Source organism: Hyaena hyaena, unplaced genomic scaffold (assembly GCF_003009895.1).
Source record: "Hyaena hyaena isolate Hyena2069 unplaced genomic scaffold, ASM300989v1 scaffold_78, whole genome shotgun sequence".
NCBI lineage: Eukaryota > Metazoa > Chordata > Mammalia > Carnivora > Hyaenidae > Hyaena > Hyaena hyaena.
The window spans coordinates 2,409,382-2,435,500 of record NW_024080710.1 but is presented as its reverse complement, the minus strand read 5'-3'; the positions used below and the strand labels follow the sequence as shown (position 1 = coordinate 2,435,500).

The 26,119-nt window shown below is 39.4% G+C and overlaps 1 protein-coding gene across 4 annotated transcripts in view; it reads right to left on the bottom strand.

Moving 5' to 3' along the window:
- The window catches only part of PTPN20 (protein tyrosine phosphatase non-receptor type 20), a 111,218-nt gene that overhangs the window by 24,363 nt on the left and 60,736 nt on the right, over nucleotides 1–26,119 (bottom strand). For all 4 annotated transcript variants that reach the window (XM_039233760.1, XM_039233759.1, XM_039233761.1 and 1 more), the window contains exons 5-7: nucleotides 21,125–21,237; nucleotides 3,889–4,037; nucleotides 1,271–1,361 (exon numbers count right to left, since the gene is read on the bottom strand). In XM_039233760.1, the coding sequence (XP_039089691.1) occupies nucleotides 1,271–1,361; nucleotides 3,889–4,037; nucleotides 21,125–21,237 (353 nt within the window). The remainder of the gene's footprint in view (nucleotides 1–1,270; nucleotides 1,362–3,888; nucleotides 4,038–21,124; nucleotides 21,238–26,119) is intronic.

Sequence of the window (26,119 nt, the reverse complement as noted above, 5' to 3'; positions counted from 1 at the left end):
ATAGAAATGGTGATATCCAATGGTCTACCTCAGGAAGATTCCATGAAGATTATATAAGATATATACATAACATATATTATGCATTTTAAAATGCTTTGCAAATTTTAAAGTGCTATAAAAATGCAAGATATTTTCTTTATACTTAAAAATCTCTGGACAACCTAGTAAGACCCATTCCTGCCTTGCACAGTAGTATAGGGTCATAAATATGACTGTGCAAGCACTACAACTTTGCAAAAGATCTTAATAATCAACAGGACAATTTTGACTGTTCTATAACCTCTTCCAGGACACTGTTTCTTCTTAACTCTACTCAGTGTTACTACTTTTTCCTCTTTTGCTTCAATTCATCTTTGTTGACCAAGCAACTTTTGACAACCCATTTTTATAAAATGATATGTGGGCTTATCACAAAAAAATAAAGAGGCAACACAACTATAATATGCTTTGCTATCTGTGCATGAGCTGAATAACAGACACACAGTGACCAACTGAAGCCATATTTGAAAAGAAGTAAAAGAAAAAAATAAGTGACATGAATAGTCACTGATCATGATGCACATTTGTTATTTACACAGTAATCTGCAGACGAGCTAGAAGTGAGGCTTATACTTTATGCGATTACCAATAGTTAATATATTGTGATTACTGAAATTTGAATTGTGTTGTTGGGGGAATAGTGTTCTTAACTGAACACACTAACTAAAATCTGTACATACTGGAGCTATGCAAAGTGAGGACTGCATAAACTTGCAGTGTGTCCAGGTATGTGAATCTCCCAGCTAGTCTTCTCAGCATTTGAAGAGAGGAAGAAATTAATTATTCCCCTGGCTTTCTTGATGTGATTCTTTTTGAATCTTCTATGTTACTTCAAGAAGTGTGTGGTGAAGAAATCAAAAAACCCCTTGAGGAACCTGGGTGGCCAAGAAAGGTGGTCAGGCCTGGGGTACCAATAGTGACAGATGTCTCAGGCTACTAGACTTCATATTTTGTATAGTTCATGGCCTGAGAAGTAGCTTATGAATAAGAAGAAGGTTGAAAGACTTCTGTAAGTAACCCTATGTTAGTTGCTGAAAGAAGTACCTGAACTAGAACACTTGAACTTGACCATATTCTAGCATATTCAAGAATATGTCCAGGCCACCCACTGCTAGCTACTGGAGCTCTTCATCATGGTCACAGGTCAAAATGCCTCATATTGAAAGCCACACAACCCACTTTTTATCTTTTCCCAAGCATAAACAGGAAAATAAAACCATTTTTAGCTTACATGGAAGAATATCTCGATATCTGTTTTTGTCTCTGTTGCGTAGGTCATTCCCCGAGTTGAACTCACCAGGTAGGTTCTTATAATCTAAAGTCTTTAAAAGGTAAAAAATATAAGTCACGCATTTACTACAACAAAACGTAAAAGAAAAAACAATCTGCCTTTGCTTAGTGTTCATGCCTCTATATGGCATGACCCAATGTTACATGTGTTGTATGATAAGTGAAGTCAAAATCCCATTAAAAAATACTATAGAAGGGGGACTTTGGTGGCTCAGTTGGTTAAGCGTCCAACTTCAGTTCAGGTCATGATCTCGCAGTTCGTGGGTTCGAGCCTGCGTCGGGCTCTGTGCTGACAGCTCAGAGCCTGGAGCCTGCTTTGGATTCTGTGTCTCCCTCTCTCTCTGTCCCTCCCCCACTTGTGCTCTGTCTCCCACTCTCAAAAATAAACATTAAAAAAAATCTCAAATTTGAGATATCGCTTGATAATAAAATGCTAGTCTCTCTAAAGATATTTTTTCCCTTAAACTTCAATATTTTTCCTTCTTCATAAAAAAAAAGCAAATACAGGACATTCCCCTCTTAGGACCTACTCATAAATCTATCATTTTATAAACAAACAAACAAATGAACAAATATAACTGTAAAAAATATATGTAAATAGATAAACAAAAAAATATAAACAGACTCATAATTTACTCCTTGGCTCGTGAAGGAATTACAGCTAGGATATCAATTAAGGAATTCTTCCTTTCAAAAAAATTTCATTATCAATGGTTAATTCAGGAAACACTGACTGAACACTTAGTACGTACTCAGCACTTTTCTAGACACTGGAATGCAAAGATGAACCTGAAAATGGCCCCATCCTTAAGGAGCTATGAGAGTAGTCAGATGGACACCTATGAAATCAATGTACAGAGATGCTAGTATAATGGAAACACCAATTACTGCCATTAAAGTTAGTCATATGAAAGTGTGTGTGTGTGTGGAAGGAAACGAGAGCAGAGGTGGGCAGGTATCACTCCAGTTAGAAGGACAGGAATAAAAGCACAGGGGCATACATCTCCTCTTGGGGAAACAGTAAATAGTATGAGAACTAGAGCACAGAGAACATGATCTAGTCCAGAAGGTAAACTAAAACTACCCAGGAAGGCCTTGTTTCATACACAAAAGAGGCAGAGATGTATCCAGTCCTATTCTATTAGAATATTTGTGGATAAAGCCTGTGAGGCTATACTTTTCAAAAGCTCTTCAGTAACTCTTGGGTAGCCAACCTGGCACCACCAATCTTTAAATAAGCTCTGGCAACTACTGGCATGGCTCATGAGAAGCTAGTGAAGGTGTTACGCAGTAAGATGATATGATCAGATTTTTACCCTTTTAATTTTTATGCAAACAAATCCTAAAATTAACTTGGGAAAAAAATATCCGTAGGAAGAACTAGAACAGTTCTGTAAAAGAAGAGTAATGAGGAAAGTAATGTTAGTCTTAACAAACAGTAAAAGATCCCATACAGCTACACTAATTAAGAGAGTTTGGTAACTGCATATGAATAAACAAATCAATGGAAGAAGTCCTAGACTACATTAACATTTATGTATCACTTCAGTATGTAATAAAAGTGGCCTTTTACATCACTGAAGAGAAGTTTCAAGAGATCTCGGGACAACAGGATAGCTATATAATGTGGGGTCCCTAACAAATACCTTACAAAAAAGTAAAATCTAGTTGGATCAAGGATTTATACATTTTTTAAAAATTATACATGTTAAAAGATAGTCAGTCAGTTAGGTGTCCGACTTCAGCTCAGGTCATGATCTTGTGGTCTGTAGGTTCAAGCCCCACTTTGGGCTCTTTGCTCACAGCTCAGAACCTGGAGCCTGCTTCAGATTCTGTGTCTCCTTCTCTCCCTGCCCCTCTTCCCCTTGCTCTCTCTCTCTCTCTTTCCTGCTCTCTATCTCTCAAAAAATAAATACATATTTAAAAATTAAAAGAAAAAAACCAAACAAAAACCAAAGAAAGATACACTTGTGATGGAGTCTTTCATTAAAAAAAAAAAAAAAAGGATACGCATACATATGTACAGGCATATGAAGAGGGCTAATTGCTGTTCATAATAGCCTAGAACAATCTAAATGGGCATCGTAGGGGAATACTTAAAGAAAAGAGGGTCTTTGGATCTATACAATTAACTATCCTATGCAACTCTTAAAAAGAATGAGAGTTTTAAAAAAAGAGTGAGATAGAACTATATGTACTGATAATATATTTGGAAATTATTTCATAGGTGAAACTTTTTTTTTAAGAAGGAAAAGGTAATCATGAATAAAGTACATGCTAATGCTTTTCTGGATGCTTATATGACAAACTTAATAGTGGAAAGGGAGACTAGGAAGTCAAGAGAGAAAAAGAAAGAGACTTTATCCATTTTATAACCTTTTATGCTATTTAACATTTTTTTTACTATATACACCTATTACTTTAAAAACAAACTTAATATTTAAAAACAAAAACAAAGTACTCAATCTAAAACACAAAGAATAAAACAGAAAAGAAAAAACCCTCTAGTAGTAATGTGGAAAATCACATATGCACTTTTGTTAAAGCCAAAATATTTACCATAAATTCCTGGAGGATTTCATATTCTGCTACTTTTTTCTCAAGCACTTTAAAACAATCCTTGATGGTTGATCGCTCATGAAAGCTGAACAGTAATGGTCGAACGTGAGCTAACTGAGCTAGCTCCCTTTCAGAAACAATTTGTATACCTAAGAAAAAGAAAAATTCACATTTGTAAGTCATTTGTATGTATGTGAAGGGAGATTTTCTTTCTGTTGTTGCTTTCTCATAAGTAAAGGCACAGCCACCTATGAATTACTGGAAATTTGTTTTTCCAGAAATGAAGAATCTATTACTTTGAAAGAAAGTATCCTTGGTTCAGAAAAATCATGATTATGCACTTTGAAATTACACAAAATCTACTATTCTTGGAAAATACTGTTAAGTGCTATATAAATAAAGGATGCTATAGACTGAGAAGTGTTCTGTTTAACAATGTGAATTGAGTATAGGTATTGACAATCGAATGACTATAGTGGACACTGTTGTTGACACTGATTCTACCCTGATGGTTAGTTAAAGCCATATGTGATCATTCCACAATGATTCCCTTGCCAGTGAATAATTCAGCAATATGTAGTGATTTGAGCCAATGGGAAGCAAGAACTTTATTCAGGGCTTATGGGCAAGGAACAGAAGCAAGCCTCTCTCCCATCTCCATCCCCTGCCCAGATGTAAATACAGAACTATAAGACCCCAATTTTTATAAGCAGCCCTACTGTGACATGAAAGGAAAGAGCTGAAAACAGCAAATATGAAAAATACGTATATAAGGAACCTACGGTCTTAATGACATCACTGAGCAACAGATCAAATTGAACTTGGAACACTACCTACCTCTGCATTTCCATTATGGGAGAAAACCTACTTTTTTATTGTTAACATCATTTTGAATCTGGTTTCTTTTTATTGCAGCCTGGTCCGAGAATTCCAATCAAGACAAACAGGTCAGGCTTCAGCTACAATAATGGCAATCATCACAGGAAGGGATTTGTGCAGAAGGGCAGTTCTTATCTAGCTATTTGGTGCTGACATCATTGGACAGGTTTGAAAAACAGGCGCTTCGCCCCAACATGGTCCAAAAATAACACTGCAGAATGGTCTGCCACAAAAAGGGCTAGCTTTGCCATAAGGAGGAATCTGAGGGAGCAGGACATCGCTGCTCTAACCACTAGCTCCCGGATGACACTACTTTAGCAATCATGGAGAATTAGTAAGGTCAGCACCACAACTGTTGGTGCCTGTGGTGTGCTGCTTTAGTTACGGTGAGACATTGGGAATACCATGAGTGTTCAGGTGTGTACCAGCAACTTGAGTGCTTCTCCACAGACTTAAGTCTTGGCTAAGTGCATATGATTGGTCAAACCCACGTAACTGCCAGGGTTTCTGGGAATTGTAGTTTTTAGTTTTCTTGCCCAGGCCATACGGAAAAACATGTTAGGAGAAGGATGTGATCGATGCTGAGTAAGCCACACAGCAATTCATCCACACCCTGTGAGCTCTCTGTTCCTTTTCCCCAACCCTTCTGCACATTTGTAATTATCTTCTCAGGCAAAATGCAGTCCTTGAAGTGTAGTTTATAATGGAAGATGACTAATCAAATCAAGTCAAATGGAATGAGAATCAATAAGAATTTATTTGTGCTCAAACTGCAAAATCAGAGATGCAGAACTATATGTGTTAGTGAGCAAAATGGAAATGAAATACAAGATGAAGAAAAAAATGAGTAATGCAATATGGTATGCAAAAAATTTTAATCCATTCTGAATGGAACATAACCTATATTATAGATCTATTACCTGTAGGAAGAAGTAATAGAATATAAATTATTATAAATGATTTTAAAAATGAGGTTTTCAAAAACAGAATGGCCTCTTTTTAAATGTTTATTTACTTATTTTGAGAGACAGAGACACGAGCGGGGAGGGACAGAGAGAGGAGGAGAGAGAGAATCTCAAGCAGGCTCAGCTGTTCTCAGCACAGAGCCAGATGTGGGGCTCAATCTCACAAACTGTGAAATCATGACCTGAGCCAAAATCAAGAGTCCAATACTTAGCCACCCAGGCACCCCCAAAAAACAGAATGGCCTCTTATATTAAGTTCCTAGAGTAGTCAAATTCACAGGCAGAGAGAGAGGGAGACACAGAATCTGAAGCAGACTCCAGGCTCTGAGTTGTCAGCCCCATTACCCAATGCGAGGCTTGAACTCATGAACCGCGAGATCATGCCCTGAGCCAAAGTTGGACGCTTAACTGACTGAGCCACTCAGGTGCCCCACTTACAACCTATTTCTTAAATGCAAGGCCAAAGTTTCCCAAAAGCATCCAAGAAACCTTTACTTGAATTTACAGGCAAGTCAAGTGTCTGAAACATAACTGGCAAAAGAGATAGATTTATCCTTAGACCAATCAGGTTCGCATCCTGAGTTGAAAGCAATTTCTCAGCCTGCCTTGCCACAGCTCAATGGAAAAGAGATGAAATAAATGAATGCTGAAAAATCAGCCACAGTGCCACAGATCACTAGTGCCACCATACAACGTTTGCAGCAACTTCAACCCAAGTGCACACACAAGGGTGCAAAAAAACCTTTGTGCAAAATTCAAGGCACGCTTCCAATTCTTCCCTAGCTGTCCCCTACTGGTGCTGGCAAAACTCCCCTATATCTCAGTTCTGATACCTCCCCACCATGTCTTACCCTACAGCCAGAGGGGAGGTTACACCTCTGGGGGACAGAGGCTTAGATGAAGAAAGCATCAGAAAAGAGGCCAGATTTACATTTGTCTCTTTAAAAAATTTTTTAATGTTTATTTATTTTTGAGAGAGAGACAGACAGAGCACAATTGAGGGTCAGGAAGAGAGAAAGGGAGACACAGAACCTGAAGCAGGCTCCAGGCTCTGAGCTGACACAGAGCCCAACACAGGGCTTGAACCCACGAACTATAAGGTCATGACCTGAGCTGAAGTCAGACTATTAAGCAATGGAGTCACCCAGGTGCCCTGCCACATTTACATTTGTATCAACATTACCTGGGAAGTGCCTTGAAGTTTTGGATTCAACCCAACAAATGCTGAATCATAACCTTAAATAAAAATTAAATTTAAAAAAAGAATGAGGTAAAAATAAGTTTATAGACCTAAGAAAATAAAGGTCAAAACTACATGATTACAGGGGCACCCAGGTGGCTCAGTCGGTTGAGCATTCGACTCTTGATCTCGGCTCAGGTCATGATCTCACGGTTTGTGAGTTCGAGCCCTATGAGGGGCTCTGCCACTTGGGACTGTCTCTCCCTCTCTCTCTCTCAAAATAAATAAACTTTAAAAGGTACATGATTTTATAGAATTAATAATTAAACAACACACTATAAGAAACAAAGTAGACAGTTGATAATGAACTTACTCACAGGACAGAGACGTGTATGTAAATTAAAGAAGAAGAGACAAAAAAAATCAAAAGATAGCACATGTATGGACATCATCAAAAGTTCAGGAAAAAACTTAAGATAACAATGAGGAACTCAAGAAATCTTCCCTTGTGGTTCAAGCTCAGAGAGGGAAGCAACAGCTTCTGCGAGCAAGGTATGATCCCCATCCAGTTCCTTTCCCCTATCTTCCCTAAGGGTCAGAAGCAGAAGAAGTTGGGAAAAGGGCAGCAAACTCTATTATCCACAAAGCACAAGTTAAGACACAATAACATTGGGAATTGGGAGAGAAGGAAAGCATTCTATGCTCAGACCATAACATGTTCTCTACCCCTAAAGAAAAGACAGGTAACTGAGAAGGCACCAGATCCAGAAGACAGGTAACCAGAAGGCACCCCTAAGAACCAGGGACACTGCACTTGTCTACAACTAATGCTGAGCAAAGACAACAGGGAATGCACTTCCACCCTCAACTAGGTTAGCAAGTAACAGAAGTACAAATAAGAGTACTGTTGCTACAAAATGAACAAGGTCATGGACAGAAACCTCTGAGGTTCAAGTGCAATGGGGAGATCTAAGGCAGAGGGTAGGCATTGAAATAAACCCTCTGGCATTTTCCATTCTAAGCACAAGGTAGTCATACAGGAATTTGAAGCTGGTGATGCACTAGGAATAACCATGGCAACATCAAAACTCAAACCCTGCTCAATTCCTGACTAAGTTGACTCAACTCACCAGACTGAAGGCCTACAAAAAAAGAGGTATGCCTATTCCTATTTACCTCAGTCTCTAGAACACAAGATATCCAGATTTCAACAAAGAAATTAAATGCATACAAAGAAGCAAGTAAAAGAAAAAATAAAACTGTCAAGAAATAAAACAATCAAAGGGACAAGGCAGAGATAGGACATAAATGTTAAAACGATCAGACAATGAGTTATAAATAAGTAAGATTGAAGTTAAAGGCTTCAGTGGAAAAATTTACAACGTGCATAAACAAATGGGGAATTTCATCAGAGATATGGAAACCATAAAAAAATCAAGCAGAAATTCTAAAAACGAAAATTACAATAATAGAAATAAAGAATGCTGGGGCACCTGGGTGGCTTAGTCGGTTAAGCGTCCGACTTTTGCTTAGGTCATGATCTTGCGGTTCGTGGGTTTGAGCCCCGCGTCGGACTCTGTGCTGACTGCCAGCTCAGAGCCTGGAGCCTATTTCAGAGTCTGTATATCCCTCTCTCTCTGACCCTTCCCTGCTCACGCTGTCTCTCTCTCTCTCTCCTAGAAATAAATAAAAATATATATAAAAAAAGAATGCTATCAGTGGGTTTATCTATAGGCTTGATACACACAAGAATTGGCAACCTTAAAAATAGGTCAATAGGCATTACTCAAACTGAAAGAGAAAAAAGAGTTAGTGAAGCCACAGAAGACAGCATCCAAGAGCTACAGCCCATGGATATCACACAGATTAATATTCCTATAATTAGAAACCCAAAATAGAACAGAGAGTGGGAGTGGAATTGGGCAGAAGAAATATTTGAAATGGCAGTTGTTGGGAATTTTCCAAAATGAGTGAAACACAACAAGCCTCAGATACAAAAGCTCATCATCACACAATAAGTCTTACGACAACCCGGAATTCTACAACCAACATAAATGTCTTTCAGAACAAATGAAGGAGAAATAAACACTTTTACAGACAAATACTGAGAGTTCATTAGCAGCACACCTGCACTGTAAGAAATGTTCAAGGGATATTTTCAGGCAGAAGGAATATACTACAGAATAGAAAACCGACTCTACACAAATGAAGAATTCTAAAAATTCCTCATGAAAGTAGCTAAGTATAAAATTCTTTTCTCCCTTAATTTTCCTGGACAGTAGCTGGCTATCTAAAACAAAAGCAGTGAATACGTATTTTTCATAATTATTGTTACATAAAATTAAAACGCCTGACAACAATTGTACAAAAGATCATGAGGAGAAATTAGGAAGACACTAGGAAAGTCCTTATGCCACAGGTAAAGTGCTTTAATGTTATTTGAAGATAGAAAACACAGACTGTGAGAAATTAAAGATGTATATATATTATAAATCTTAGGGCAACCAAGAGAACATTTTTAAAGAGGTATAACTAAAAAGCAATTGGGAAAATAAAATGCTATTACAAAATAATCCAAGAGAAATCTGCAAAAAAAAAAAAAAAAGATGAAGAATAGAAAGAATAAATAGAAAACAATTAGCAAGATGGTAGAGTTAAAAGATGGTAGATAGATGGGGGGCACCTGGGTGGCTCAGTTGGCTGAGCATCCAATTTTGGCTCAGGGCATGATCCCACTGTTTGTGAGTTTGAGCCCCGCGTGGGGCTCTGTGCTGATAGCTCAGAGCCTGGAGCCTGCTTCAGATTTTGTGTCTCCTTCTCTCTCTGCCCATCCCCCATTCATGTTCTGTCTCTTTCTCGAAAATAAACATTAAAAACATTTTTTAAAAAGACTGTAGATTTAAATGCAAACAGTCTAAACATACCAATTAAATAACAGAAATCAGGAGACTGGGTGAAAAAGGAATACCCAACCATACAATGCCCATAAGAAACCACTTTAAGTACAAAAATGTTGGCAAGTTAAAAGTAAAGGGATAGAGGGGCCCCTGGGTGGCTCAGTCAGTTGAGTGTCTGATTTTGGCTCAGGTCATGTTCCCGCAGTTCATGGGTTCGAGCCCCGCGTCGGACTCTGTGCTCACAGCTAGTTCAGAGCCTGGAGCTTGCTTCGGATTCTGTGTCTCCCTCTCTATCTGACCCTCCCTTGCTCACGCTGTGTCTCTCTCTCTCTCAGAAATAAATAAAACATTTTTTAAAAAGTAAAGAGATAGAAAAATACATATGATGGAAACACTAATCAAAGGAAAGTGGACTGGCTGTATTAGTAGCAGAGAATATCAACAACAAAGTAGACTTCAGACCAAGAACATTACCAGGGCTAAAAAGTCATTACTGGGGGAAAGAAGGATGAATAAGAGGAGCAAAGAGAGTTTTTAGAGCAGTGTAACTATTCTGTTTGACGCTAAAATGCTGAAAACATGTCTTTACACATCTGCCCTAACTCATAGAATGTATACCACCACCAGTGAACTCGAATCTTAATTATGGACTCAGAGTGATAATATGTCAATGAAGATTCATCTGTCACAAATGCACCACGCTGGTGAGGAATACTGATAGTGGGGGAGGCTATGCATATGGAAAGGCAGCAAGGACATGGGAAATCTCTGTACCTTCTGCTCAATTTTGCTATGAACTTAAAACTGCTCTAAAAATTAAAACAAAATTTTAAAGAGACAATTACTAGTGATAAAGAGGTCAAATCACAGAGAAGACATAACAATGCTAAATGTGTGTGCGCCTAACAGAATTTCAAAAAAATGAAAAGCTGATAGTGCAAAAACAAAGAAAGAAAATTCACAAATATAACTGAAGACTTCAAAACTCTTCATTCAGGAATCAACGGAACACGTACACAGAAATTCAGCAAGGACAGAAAAGAACTAAACGACAACTTGATCTAACTGGCCTATATAAAACACTCTATCCAACAACATTGTAAAAATTCTTCTCAAGTGTACATGGTACCTTTACCAGATAGACCATATTCTAGGTCAAAAATCAAACCTTAACAAATTAAAAAGAATTAATATAAATTATGCCCTTGGGCCATAATGAGATTAAGTACAAGTCAATAACATATCTGGAAATTTTTCAAATATTAAAAAAGTTAAAAGCATATTTCTAAATAACCCATGGATCAAAGAAGAAGTGACAACAGAAATTAGAGAACACTTTAAAAAAACAGACTTTAGAACAGATCTATGTTTACCAAAAAAAATTAGTAGGTAGTACAGAGAGTTCCCATATTTCCTCTGCTATAGTTTCCTCTATTATTAACAATTAAATTAGGACAGTATATTTGTTAGATTTTGGGGTGCCTGGGTGGTTAATCAGTTAAGTGTCTGACTCTTGATTTCACCTTAGGTCCTGATCTCATGCTTCATGAGTTTGAGCCCCACGTCAAGCTCTATGCAAAAGCACAGAACCTGCTTCAAATTGTATCTCTCCCTCTCTTTATCCCTCTGTGTGCATGCATACTCTCTCTCTCTCTGTCTCAAAATTTTAAAAAAGAATTTAATTAACCAATATAAATATATTATTATTAATATGTTAACTGAATAGTTCATTCAGAGTTCCTTAGTTTTCCTTCATATCCTTCTACTGTTCCAGGATCCCATCTTGGAGTCCACATGACATTTAGTTCTCATGTCTCCTTAGGCTCCTCTTAGCTGGAATGCTTTCTCAGACTTTCCAAGCATTTGATATCTTTGGTAGTTTGAGGAGTAAGTATCAGATATATTCTAGGATGCCCCTCTATTGGAATTTGTCTGATGTTTTTCTCATAATTAGCTTAGGGTTTCAGTGTGGGGGAAGATCAGCGAGGTAAAGTGCCATATTCATCACAACATATCATGGGGACCTGCTGACCACATGACTGGTGTTGACCTTGTTCACCTGCTGCAGCTGTGTATCATGTTTCTTTACTACAGAGTTCCTCTTTTTACCCTCCTTTCCATACGGTACTCTTTAGAAGAAAACCACTATGTACAACACACACCAAAGGGATGGGGTGTTATGCTCCATCTACTCTAGAGTGGAATCTCAACATAATTTATTTGGAATTCTTTTACACGGGAGGTTTGTTTGTTCTCCCCATTTATTTATATGTTCAATTATTTGTTTGCTTTCGTTATAATATAACTAATCTAATGCTCCATTGTATTGGTGCTCAAACTGTTTGAGCTGTAGTGGATGGGAATGAAAAGCATTCTGAATTGAATAACTAAAAACACATCAAGAATTTGGGGATATTGCTAAAGCAGTATTCACAGGGAAATCTGTTGTATTCAATGCTTATGTTAGGTCAGAAGAAATAACTCTTACCAAGGAAGAAGTCAATAAAATCAAAAACAATAGGAGAAATAATAACTGAAACTAAAAAAGCCAGTTCATGGAAAAGATCAATAAAAAGACAAATACCATATGGTTTTCCTTTTATGTGGAATTTGAGAAACAAAATGGAAAAAAAAGAGATAAAATAACAGAACCTTAAGTAGAAAGCACAAACTGGTGGTTGCCAGGGTGGAAGTGGGTGGAAGGATGGGTGAAATAGATAAAGGGGCTTAAGGGGTACAAACTTCCAGTTACCAAAAAAATAAATTATGAAGATGAAAAGTATAGCATAAGGAATATAGTCCAAACATTGTTTGGTGACAGATGATGACTATACTTATTGTGGTGAGCACTGAGTAATGTACAGAATTGTTGAATCACTATCATACATCTGACACTAATATAACACTGTGCTAATTGTACTTCAATTAAAATAATAAAAATAAATAAAATTACATTGAATTTTAAAAAATTGAATATCTCTAACCAAACTGATCACAAAATAAAGAGAAAAAACACACTTCACCAAATCAAGAATAAAAGAGAGGGTATCAATTCAGATATTATAGACATTACAGAGTTAATAAGGCAATACTATAAACAATTCTAATTCCATAAATTAGACAACTTATATGGATGAGACAGCTGCCAAAGCTCATTAAAGAAGAGAAAGATGATCCAATAGTCCTTTATCAATTAAAACATTCAATATTGTTATAGGATCAATTATGTCTCTCTGCCCCAGAATTTTATATGTTTAAGTCCTAACCTCTCACAATTCAGAATACGACTGTATTTGAAGATAGGATCTTTAAAGAGGTAATTAGGTTAATGAGATTTTGGGGCGCCTGGGTGGCTTAGTCGGTTAAGCGTCCGACTTTCGCTTAGGTCATGATCTCGCGGTTTGTGGGTTCGAGCCCCGCGTCGGGCTCTGTGCTGACTGCCAGCTCAGAGCAGAGAGCCTATTTCAGAGTCTGTATCTCTCTCTCTCTCTGACCCTCCCCTGCTCACGCTGTCTCTCTCTCTCTTTCCTAGAAATAAATAAAAATATTTAAAAAAAAAAAGTTAATGAGATTTTTAGGGTGCACCCTCAAATATGACTAGTGTCCTTATGGAAAAAAAAAATAGTGCCCAGATACTGTACAGGGAGAAGACAGCCATCTGCAAGTCAAGAAAAGAGGCCTCAGAAAAAATCAAAACTGCCAACACCTTGATCTTGGACATCTAGCCTCCAGAACTGTGAGAAAATACATTTCTGTTATGTTAGCCACTCAGTCACTAGTAATTTGTTATGAAAGCCCTAGAAAATGAATACAAATATGTATTTTAAAACTCTACAAACAAACACATTCCAAGACCAGATGGTTTCACTGAATTCTACCAAACATTTAAGAGAGCAATAATAACAATTTTGTGCAAACTCTTCCAGAATATAAAATAGGAGGGAGTACATCCAAACTAATTTTATGAGGGCAGCTTTACTCTGATACTCAAACCAGAAAAGGGCACTCCAAAAAAGAAAACCACATATCAGTATCTGTTATGAATGTAAACACAAAAACCTCAACCAAATACCAGCAAATTCAACCAAGCCACATATAAAAAGGAAAAAATCACAAAGTTGGGCTTATCCCAGGAATACAAACCAAATTCAACGTTTGAAAATCAACCCTATCAATAGGTAATAAGTCACCGTATTAACAGACAAAAGAAGAAAAACTATGTGATCATCTCCGTAGATAAATAAAAAGCATTGAAAAAAAATTCAGCATGCACTCATGATGACAACTCTTAGGAAACTAAAATTGGAAAGAACTTCCTTAATACGATAAAAGAGATCCACAAAAGTCCTAACTAACATTATACCTAATGATGAAAAACAGCATGTTTTCCCTCTAAAATGGCGCACGCTCTCCCTACTCTTATTCAACGTTGCACCAGAGGTCCCAGCTAGTGCAATAAGAAAAAGAAATGAAAAGGGATGCCTGGGTGGCTCAGTCGGTTAAGCGTCTGACTTCGGCTCAGGTCATGATCTCACAGTTCATGGGTTCAAGCTCCATGTCGGGCTCTGTGCTGACTGCCAGCTCAGAGCCTGGAGCCTGTTTCAGATTCTGTATCTCCCTCTCTCTCTGACCCTCCCTTGCTCATGCTGTCTCTCTCTCTCAGAAATAAATAAAAAACATTTAAAAGAAAAAGAAATGAAAAGCATATACATTAGAAAGGATGAAAAATAAAACTGTGTCTATTCGGGGCGCCTGAGTGGCTTAGTCGGTTAAGCGTCTGACTTTTGCTTAGGTCATGATCTCACGGTTCGTGGGTTCGAGCTCTGCGTCTGGCTCTGTGCTGACTGCCAGCTCAGAGCCTGGAGCCTGTTTCAGTCTGTGACTCCCTCTCTCTCTGACCCTCCCCTGCTCACACTGTCTCTCTCTCTCTCCTAGAAATAAATTTTAAAAAACATTTAAAAAAATAACTGTGTCTATTCAAAAATAACATGAGTGCCTACATAGGCAAATCCCAAAAACAATATACAAAAACACTCCTAGAATTAAGAGTGCATTTAATAAGGTAAAAGGATATAAAGGCAATATAAAAAAATCAATCATATTTCTATATACCAGCAGTGAACTATGGAAGGTAAAATATTTAATAATAGCACCAAAACATATAAGATACTGAGATAAAAATCAAACAAAATATGTACAAGATCTGTGTGTTTAAAACTGTAACACACTAACTACTGATGAAAGAAATCAAAGCAGACCTAAACGAGTGAGAAACACTTCCAGCAGAGAACACAACAAGGATCCCATTGAGTTGGAAGTTGAGAATGCCACCAGGCCATTTTTGGCTCCTCATTGCTACCAAATTGACAGAAAAAGAGGGGTTACTATAGTGCTTGATATGACTAATTCTAATTATCAAGGGGGAAATTGGGTTCCTACTAAACAGTAGAGGTAAGAAGGAGTATGTCTAGAGTGTAGGTGATCTCCTAGAGAGCCTTTACAGTGATTAAAGTGAAAGGAAAATGATAACAATTAAATTTAGACATGATTGCCACTAGCTTCAACATTTCAGGGATGAAGGTTTGTGTCACCCTACCAGACAAGGAACCACAACCAACTGAGGTGCTTGCTGGGGTCAAAGAGAACATCAGGTGAGTAGAAGAAAGCAGTTCTACCAGATACAACCTTGTGACCAGTTGCACAAATGAGGACATAATACTATAAGTAAATCTTCCTTTTTCAGCATAAATGTCTGATACAATATATCAAGTATTCATTTATATTCAAACATGTAAATTAACCACAAATTTTTGTTTTCTTTTATAGGGTATTGAAGGTGAGTGTTAATCAGCTCAACAAGGAAGACATCACTCAAAGACAAAAGGGAGTGGTAACTAGGTGGCTCAGTCAGTTAAAGGTCCAACTTTGGCTCAGGTCATGATCTTGTGGTCTTGTGAGTTCAAGCCCTGCACCAGGCTCTGTGCTGACAGCTCAGAGCCTGGAGCCTGCTTCAGATTCTGTGTCTCCCTCTCTCCCTGCCTCTCCCCCTCTCACGCTCAGTTTCTCTCTCTCTCTCTCTTTCTCTCTCTCTCTCTCTCTCTCTCAAAAATAAATAAACATTAAAAAGAGAAAAAAGGGGAGATTTTTATGTTCTCTTTTGAGGATGGGGTAAGAATGTGTTTTCAGTCACACATAGGATTACTGTATCATCACAGATGGACACATAATGTTTTCATTTGGAGATTAGGTATAGTTTAAAGAGATGTGTGTGGGTGCCAAGTTGACAAAAGACGGACTCTGGTTATTTTGCAATATGTCAATATGGCTAGGCTGAACTACTTCTCCCAGAATTCTACTTCCCAAATGTTTCCAATTGAGATGATGACAAGAGTGATTCTTATGTGAGACTTTGGAAGGCAAACTTGAAACAATCTCCATTTTGCAGCTTACACACACTACAGCTCATCTCCCGACACACCTCATTCTTTCCATAGAGGGAAAAACTTGATATCACAAAAATGACAATACTTTCCCAATGAATACCATGCCACTCAAATCTGAATTTCAAAGTGTACATGGGGATATATGCATCCCAATATTTACAGGAGCAAAATCAACAACAGCCAAATTATGGAAAGCGCCCAAATGTTCATCAACTGATGAATGGATAAAGAAGATGTGGTTTATATACACGATGGAATATTATTCAGCCACAAAAAAGAATGAAATCTTGCCATTTGCAATAACATGGATGGAGCTAGAGAGTATGATGCTAAGCAAAGTATGTCAGTCAGACAAATACCATATGACTTCACCCATATGTGGAATTTAAAACACAAAGCAGATGAACATGGGGTGGGAAGAGAGGCAAACGAAGAAACAGACTCTTAACTATGGAGAACAAACTGAGGGTTGATGGAAGGAGATGGGCAGAGAGTGAGTTAAATAGGTGGTGAGCACTGGGTATTGTATGTAAGTGATGAATCATTAAATTCTACAACTTAAACTAACACTACACTGTATGTTTACTAACTGGAATTTAAATAAAAACTTGGAGAAAGAACAAAAAGGGTTTTGTGGGAACGAACAAAATAATTTAAAATACTGTATGTAGCAACAGCCCAACTAGCCTACAAATTTTTTTTATTAATGTACTATTGACATACAATATCTATTCCTTTACGCTGTAGAGTGATTTGTTATCTTTATACATTATGAGATAATCCCCACAATAAGTCTAGTTTACCACCTGTCACCAAAGTCATTACAATATTATTGACTACACTCCCTATGCTTTATATTACACCCCCAGGACTTACTTATTTCATTACTGGAAGTTTGTACCTCTTACTCCCCTTTACATTTGGTTTTCAAAAATTAAGGGAAGGATTTGCCTTTCTAGATAGCACTTAGAGCTGCTGTCACATTTTTAAATTTCTTTAATTTATTTAAAAAATAAATTTCATTGTAAATTGTTGCTTCACTGTGGCTTGATTTTCACTTCCCTGATTAAAAATTAGGTTGAGCGCCTTTTTCAGATTTCCTCTTCTGCGAAGAGCCTAGTGACACCTGTCTGGTCCCTGTGGGATGCTACAAGTGATAGATTCAGGGGCTTGAACAACAATTTGTTGTTGTTTCTTTCTCACAATACTGGAAGTTAAAAGTCTGAGCTCAGAGGGCCAGCTGGTTGAATTCTCTGTGAATGCCCTCTTTCCGGTTTAGAGACGGCTACTTTCTTCCTGCATCCCGTTACAGAAAGAGAGCTCTAGTTCCTCAATCCTTTCTAAAGGCACCAATCCCATCATGGGGCTCCACCCCCATAACCTCAGTTATGAGTTCAGTTACCTTCCCAAGGCCCCATCTCTGAATGCCATCACATTGGAGATTCCACATAAATTTGGGGGGCTATGGGGTGGGTAAAAAAAAATAGTCCATAGCAGGGGCGCCTGGACGCTCCGTCGGTTAAGCGTCCAACTTCGGCTCAGGTCATGATCTCTTGGTTTGTGGGTTCGAGCCCTGCATCGGGCTCTGTGCTGACAGCCAGCTCAGAGCCTGGAGCCTGCTTTGGATTCTGTATCTCCTTCTCTCTCTGAACCTCCCCTGCTCACACTGTCTCTTCTGCCCATTTTTTCTAGCCTTTTACTTATTAATTTGTAGTTCTTTATGTTTTCTGGCCTTAATCCTTTATTAGTACAGACCTCAGTCTCAGTAACAGAACCCAGGAGAGACCTAGCCCTAAAGTGAAAATGAAAAGGAGGGGAAAAGAAGGGGACTGGGGAAGAAAAAGCAGCATCTGTCTGCCGTCCCTGGGGAACCGGCCTTGCTTCTGAGAGCCCGGCCATGCCACTCTCCTATTGAGCAGAAATGAATGTCATATAGCATTGATATTACTTGTCACTGCAAGACTGTAATAAAGCAAAACAAAATCATCTAATCATCATGTCCAAACACAGACAGAACTCAAAAGAATGATCCTTGATGTAGCAACTGCAAGTTTCCTGTTGCTCCATTGCTCTGAATCTCAGATGTCAAAACCACCTGCTTGGTTAGAAACTGATCTTAGATCATAGGAGTCCTGCTGTTGCTGCAGCAGTAGCTGTATGAATAAAGCTTGCCTTCTTTTATCCAACCCGATCTAAGAATTGTCCCAAGATTCAGTTGCATGGATGCTTATCATATTACTTTTTATATTAAATAATATGTAATATTTATATTAAATAATATGTAATATTTATATTAAATAATATGTAATATTTATATTAAATAATATGTAATATTTATATTAAATAATATGTAATATTTATATTAAATAATATGTAATATTTATATTAAATAATATGTAATATTTATATTAAATAATATTTAATATTTATATTAAATAATATTTGATATAAAAGAACTACTGTAAATGACCAACAAGAAGAGACTGACTATACAGATAATTGTGCACTCATACAATGGAGTATCATTGCGCTTCCAAAAAATGTTGGGTAACTATGTGTTTACTAAAAAGACTTGTTTACAGAGGGATGTGATCATTTTTCTTTTAAAACTGTATTTGTATTAAAAATTCTGCTTCTACCTAAAATGCAGAAAGCTGGTAAGAGCATCACCCATTCACTAACCACATATAAAAGTTGCAAATCACAAAATAAAAACATTTGAATCCATTGGAGACAGACTCCTCCAAAGAGAGACAGGTCACCACCACGAGATCACTTGCAGCAGCTAATCCATGTGAGAAAGAGATGCCAGACCCCATACAAATACGAAAGAAGTAGTCAGATAAAACACTTAATATACTGCTGAAGGCTGAATGTGGCCTCGCGTGACAATTTAGAATTCTGGGAAGCCACAGATAAAAGAGAAAACTCTCTTGCAGACTCAAGAGGCCTCCAATAGGTGCTCATAAAAAAATAAATAAATAAGATAGAAACAGAGTAGGAAATGGAAGGACTCTTTCCCTCAGTGGTACAAGCCCGGAGGAAAAGAGTTGCTACCACTATGGAAAATGTATAAAGCCCTTACTTCTTCCCCATTGAAGAAAAGTCTTACTTCTTCCCCATTGAAGAAAAGTCTTCAATTGCAGGAGGAACAGCAGCAAACTCCATTGTGCACAGGTGAAAAGCCGATGCAGTTAGAACAGGCAAAAGAAAAACACTCCTGGAGGAAGGGCAGGAAACAGTCTGAAGCTCAGGATCCTATACCAATGCTGTTACAAGTCTCCTACCACTAAGCAAGGAACAGGAAACCTCCTCCCACCGTAAACCTGACAAAAATATAAAGCAGGGGCGCCTGGGTGGCTTAGTCGGTTAAGCGTCTGACTTTCGCTTGGGTCATGATCTCGCGGTTCGTGGGTTCGAGCCCCGCATCGGGCTCTGTGCTGACTGCCAGCTCAGAGCCTGGAGCCAATGTTTCAGTCTGTGACTCCCTCTCTCTCTGACCCTCCCCTGCTCATGCTGTCTCTCTCTCTCTCCTAGAAATAAATTTAAAAAAAACATTAAAAAATATATATATATAAAGCAGAGTTTGAATGCCATAATGAGAAGAGGCAGCATCACTGACAAAGTCCCTCCCGTGACAACCAGGGACAGAGCGCTTACCTCAGGCTGAGACTGGACTATGACTTCATTAGATTTGACATTTTCCAAATTTAAAAGTCATTAGAGAAGATGATTCTGGAACTTGATCTAAGGTTGAAATGGGTGACCTCTATAATCCTCTCTAGCTCCAAGGTTTTTGAGGTATGGGATTTCCTGACCTCACACACAAAAATTTATATATGTATAAATTTATATATTTTATATTTATAATTTTTATAAATTTATATATAAATCTATATATGTTCATGGCTATATTCATGTTTACATTACATACAAATGCAAATACATATACACAAAACTTGTGACTATTTTCAGTATTATGATTAATTTTTTATACATACTTGTATTTTATTTTTTCCTTACAACATACAATTATGTATAATGCAAAAAAGTTGCTATTTTACTTACAAAGTATATATACTGTGCAACAAATTAAAATTTTAAAAATGAGCAAGCAGGTCATGTGCAAGTCTATACAAATCTATAATTCCTAGTATAAGAAAATATAAATAGGGGCTCCTGGGTGGCTCAGTCGGTTAAGCATCCGACTTCAACTCAAGTCATGATCTTGCTGTTTGTGAGTTTGAGCCCCGCATCGGGTTCCTTGCTGACAGTTCTGAGACTGGAGCCTATTTCAGATTCTGTGTCTCCCTCTCTCCCTCTGCCCCTCCCCAGCTCGTGTTCTGTATCTCTCTGTCTCAAAAATAAATAAACAAAAAAAATTTTAAAGAAAATATAGAGAGTTCATTTTATTAAATTGATATGTTTGGTTTGCAGGCATAATTCATTCCGCAAACATGCTTGTAATCCAGAGCACTCATATATCAGAATTTCAAGAACCATTAGCTCCGTTGTGAGCATGTGACATTCGGCATCACACATTACTTGTATTGCAAAACATTGCTCGCTTACCAAGTTAAAATTTATTAGAAATATTTGTCCATCTTGCTGAGGACTCGCAGAACAAGTTATTTGCAATCCAAGATTTTACTGTAAATTAAAATATTTAAGGAAAGGGAGAGATTTGCTCTTATGAAGGTGAGGTGTGGAGCATTTTGTTCATTCTTAACAATATCCAGGAAATCATGCTTTCTACATATAAGAAAGTTTTTCCTATCTCTTTTCCACATTTATATTAGAAATTTCTTTGTTCATACCTCTGAAATATAGCCTCTTCAAGAATGTGATAATAAAAGTAGGATGAAATCATACCATGGATCTGATGAGGGACAGTCTGGGATGGCCCTGCAAGTTCTTCATCCTCACTGCTCCACTTGTCTTTTAGAAAGGAGCCACTGGTGGCCGATATACTGGGGTCACTCTCACTAGAAAAGAAATACATATAGCTGTTCATGGTTTCAAAGAGTGTATACATTTTTTAAAGAATCTCTGATAATCTATTCAGTTGACATTCATCTTGATTTGGGTTTAGCCATGTACTTCTGCTGTCAGCACCCAGAACTGGCCCACTTCAAAGAGATCAGCCCCAATGTCTGATCACAAACTCCATCTCTTCCCACACTTATCTGCCTTGCAAACTAGCCATCTTGGATCAATCTACCCATGCCCCTTCTTTCCTCCTTTACCCAGGCTGTGGGAGAAAAGTACTGAAGGCACTGAAGTTTCTAATATCAGCAGAGAGCCAGGTAGAAAATACTGTTATATATGTTCCTGTTGAGTCTCCTCTACTTTTCTTCCATGACAGCTAATTCAGAACCACCACCCTCATTAGCCCCTATCTTCACCTCTGCCTTAGTAAAAACGTAGCCCCTTCTGGAAAATGCAACCCAGAAAGCAAGAATTCATTCAACTTAATCTCTTTTAAAATTTGTACTTATGGGGTCACCTGGGTGGTCACTCAGTTAAGTGTCTGACTTTGGCTCAGGTCATGGTCTTGTGGTTCATAAGTTCAAGCCCCACATAAAAACTCTGCACTACCAGCACAGAGCCCGCTTCTGATCCTCTGTGTCCCTCTCTCTGCCCCTCCCCTGCACTCTCTCTCTCCCTCTCAAAAAATAAACATTCAAAAAAATAAAATGGATACTTAGATACATCAACATGTTTCATTATTCTTTACTTTCTCCCTGATCAAAATTAATCCCTCCACATACAACCCCACACCTTCTGTTTCCTAAGTCTTTTCTTCAAAAATCCTAATTTCATATATATATATGAATATATATATAGTAACATATATATAGTTATATATAATTATTGTCTTCCTATGTACAAATTCTGCCATAACATAAGAATACTCAATTCTCCCTGATCTTAAAATAGAATCTCTCTTCGTCCACAGCTAATATCATCCTCAATAGGGAAAACTTGATAGCTTTACCCATAAGGTCAGGAACATGACAGGGATGTCCATTCTCGCCACTGTTACTCAACATATTGTTGGAAGTCTTAGCTTCAGCAATCAGGTAACAAAAAGAAATAAAAGGCATCCAAATCAGCAAGAAAGAAGTCAAATTTTCATTCTTCACAAATGACATGATACTCTATGTGGAAAACTCAGAAGACTCCACTAAAAAGCTGCTAAAGCTGATATATGAATTTATAAGGACACAAGTCTAAACCAAACTGACTCCATAACAGGCTTTAAGTTTCTCCTCTAAACTAGAAGCCCTAAGTTTCAGTTTCCCTGAAACTATCAGGCAGTTACACATTGCCCAAGGCCGAAGAAACTGCCCACCACATCACTCCACACACTACCTTGGTAATGCCCAATCAAGAAAGGCCAGCAACTATAGATAAAACTCTGTTACCTAATGTTAAAGCGCCGAACAAGACCCTAGGCTTGCTCTGTAATTGGTTAAATTTAAAAGTACTCTAAATGTTGTAATTGGGTCTCGCCAAAAGTAACAAATACTCTAGACAGTGTGTATGGTTAAACCCGCTGTCAATGATATTGTATAATTATGATTGGATCACTGTTTCCATGCCACAACTTCTGTAACTCCCCCGTCACAAACCCCATAAAAACCCTACTCTGTCTTTGTTCGGGGCTCACAGCACGGATCCACGGCGCTGGTAAAGTCTGTGAGCCTGAGCTCGAGCCCGTAATAAAGCCCTTTGCCTTTGCATGCGTGACTTGGTTTCCCCGGTGGTCTCTGGTCGTTGAGGATACTGCAATCTGGGTATAACATTTGGTGCATTGGCTGGGAATCCTCCTCCTCAGAGGGGGAATCCTCCTCCCCAGAACCCCTGGGACCCCTACACGCTGGACCTGATCGCCGGCTGGTGAGTGCACGCGTCTCCTTGTTCTTCTATGTCTAAGTCTTTTTGTATGACTACTGTTTGGTCTGTTCGGTGCTTGGTCTCTAAGGGCCTCAAAGGAGCCAGGTGGACGCGCTGCGAAAGCTCAAGGCCATGGGATCCAAGAGACATCTTGGACCCACAGGAAGGAGAGACTGCGGACAGGGGTTTTCACGGCACTACAGCTGGAATTTGGGCAGGGGTACCCCGCGGACAGGGGTTTCCGTGGCAGTGTAGCTGGAATTCGGGCAGAGGTCCCCCGTGGTCAGAAATTCCCGCAGCAGTGAAGCTGGAATTCAATAGATCCTGTTGGTGGCAGCAATAGGATCTCGTTTGTCTTCTCGGTCGTACTTTCGTTTTCTTCTCAATCACTTGTGGCTGGTCTGTTTGTTTACGTGCAGTTCCCATTGTGACCTTGACTGATGAGGACGCTTAAGGAAAGTTTTTTCTCTCCCTTCTTTTCCCTTCATCTTTCTATGGGACTTTGGGGTCGCCACCCCACATATTTTTCTTTTTCTTTGGAAAGCGTGCAAAGACCATCATCTCACTTTCGTTCTCTCCTCCGCTGGCCAGGAGGACTAATTCTTATATCTGTGTCTTAATCTGTGATACTTTATCTTGTTTGGACTAATGTCATGGGACAATCCACTTCAAAACCTCTAGATTTAGTCCTGCTTCACTTCAAGGAAGTTAGGATTCAAGCTCACAATCTGTCAGTGATTGTCAGGAAGGGTCCATTCTAAACTTACTGCAGCACAGAATGGCCCACTTTCAATGTGAGATGGCCACCGGACATCATGGTTTGGGCCAATCTGGTTGATAACCCACCCCCTTGGATTAAAAATTTCTTGCCTCCACAGAAACCTGACGTCCTGGTGGTAGCTGAAATGCACCCGCCCTCCCGGGCTTCAGAGCCGCCGAAAAAGAAACTAAACTTTCTGCTCTGCTCTACCCTATCTTACAGGGCAGAACGGAGGAAAAATTAACTTCTCCCCCTCCTCAGGCAATCTCCTCCACAGGACCCAGCAGGAGGGGCAAAGGTGCCACCCAAACCATCGGCGCCCTCTGCCCCAGCGGCCCTGGGATCAACAAAAAATGGGTCCTGCCCAAGGGACTCGAAGCCGCCGTGGAATGACACCTGAGGGACCAGACTCTACTGTCCTGCCCCTGAGGGCCACGGGCCCCCCTAGTGATCAGGGCAACCAGCCCCACCATTAATGGCCCTTCACCACAAATAATCTGTACAATTAGAGTACTCAAAATGCTCCATTCTCAGAGAATCCCCACACCCTTATTAACCTAATAGGAACTGTTCTGTTTACTCATCAGCCCACCTAGGATGATTGCCAGTAATTGTTGCAGGTTCTGTTCACTACTGAGAAGTGTAAAAAAATCCAGTCAGAAGCCAGGAAATTAGTTCCTGGACCCACTGGAGTTCCCACTACTGACCAGGCTCAGACTGACCCTGGGTTTCCCGTGGCACGGCCAGATTGGAACTACAACTCGGCTAAAGGTAGGGAGAGTCTCTTCGTCTACCGCCAGACTCTATTGGCAGGTCTCAAGGCTGCGGCTCACAAGCCTACAATGTCAGTCAGGGACCAAAGGAAAGCCCTGCAGCATTCCTTGAGAGAATAATAAAGGCATTCTGCCAGTACAGTCCTGTGGATCCAGAGGCCCCAGCAAACTTAGCTGCTGTGGCCATGACTTTTATTAATCAGTCCACTCCCAACATTTGGAGAAAACTTCAGAAACTAGAATGTCTAGAAAAAAAGAGCCTCCAAGATCTAGTGGTCATGGCAAAGAGGGTACACAGCAACAGGGACAGCGCAGAGGACAAGCAGGTAAAAGCTGAAAAGAGATAAAACCAGGGTCTAGCCAAGATCCTACTCGCGGCAACTGTGGAACCGGAGGACCGAAAAAGATGCTTCAGGCAGTTGGCTTCAGGGAAAGAAGGTAAGGAGAACTCCCAGCGGCTCGAGGGGCGCCCCCACTTAAGCAAAAATCAATGCGCCTACTACAAAGAAAAAGAACATTGGGCCAAAGAATGCCCCCAAAATAAATCTAAAACTCCCATTCTAGTAATGGAAGATGACAGTGACTAGGGGAGACAGGGTTTGGCACCCCTCCCCAAACCCAAGGTAACCCTAGAAGTAAAAGGGAAATCCACCGAGGTCCTAATGGACACTGGTCTCAACATTCTAAGGAGCGCGCAGTAGTGACGTCAGGGCGTGAGGGCCGACGGCCACGGCCCCAAGCCAGCCGCCCGCACCCCAGTGGCTCCCACATCCCTGGAGCCATACGCCCAGCCCGGGAAGGTCTCCGGGGGTGTCCCCGCCCAACCCGTGGCCTCCGCACAGCACACTCACCCATCGCCGACCACCATGCACTTGATGGCCTGCCTGAAACGCCGCTGACACCAGATGCGGAATTTAACCTTGGGTCCAGCAGCTTGTTAAGCTCCTCATCATTGCGGATGGCTAGCTCCGGGATCTCCAGGGTAAAGTAATGGCCCTTAATAAAGAAGAACGCCTACCAAGGGGCTGAGGAACCACCGCCAGCCGAGCACTCCCAACCAAACATGAGACTGCCCAGATAGTGGCCAAAAAAATTCCTAAAAGACATCTTCATAGGTATGGCTTTCCTCAAATGATAGGGTCAGACAACGGACCTGCATTTGTGTCCAAAGTAAGCCAGAATTTAGCCACGGCCCTTGGGATTAATTTGAAATTACATTGTGCACACAGACCCCAGAGTTCAGAACAGATAAAAAAAAATAAATAAATAGAACTCTAAAAGAGACCTTAATTAAATTGACCTTGGAGACTGGCGGAGACTGGGTAGCTCTCCTCCCCTTTGCACTCTATAGAGTGTGCAACTCCCCCTACCAGATGGGGTTAACTCCTTTTGAAAACATGTCTGGCCTGAATTGCATGCCCTCTATCTAAACAG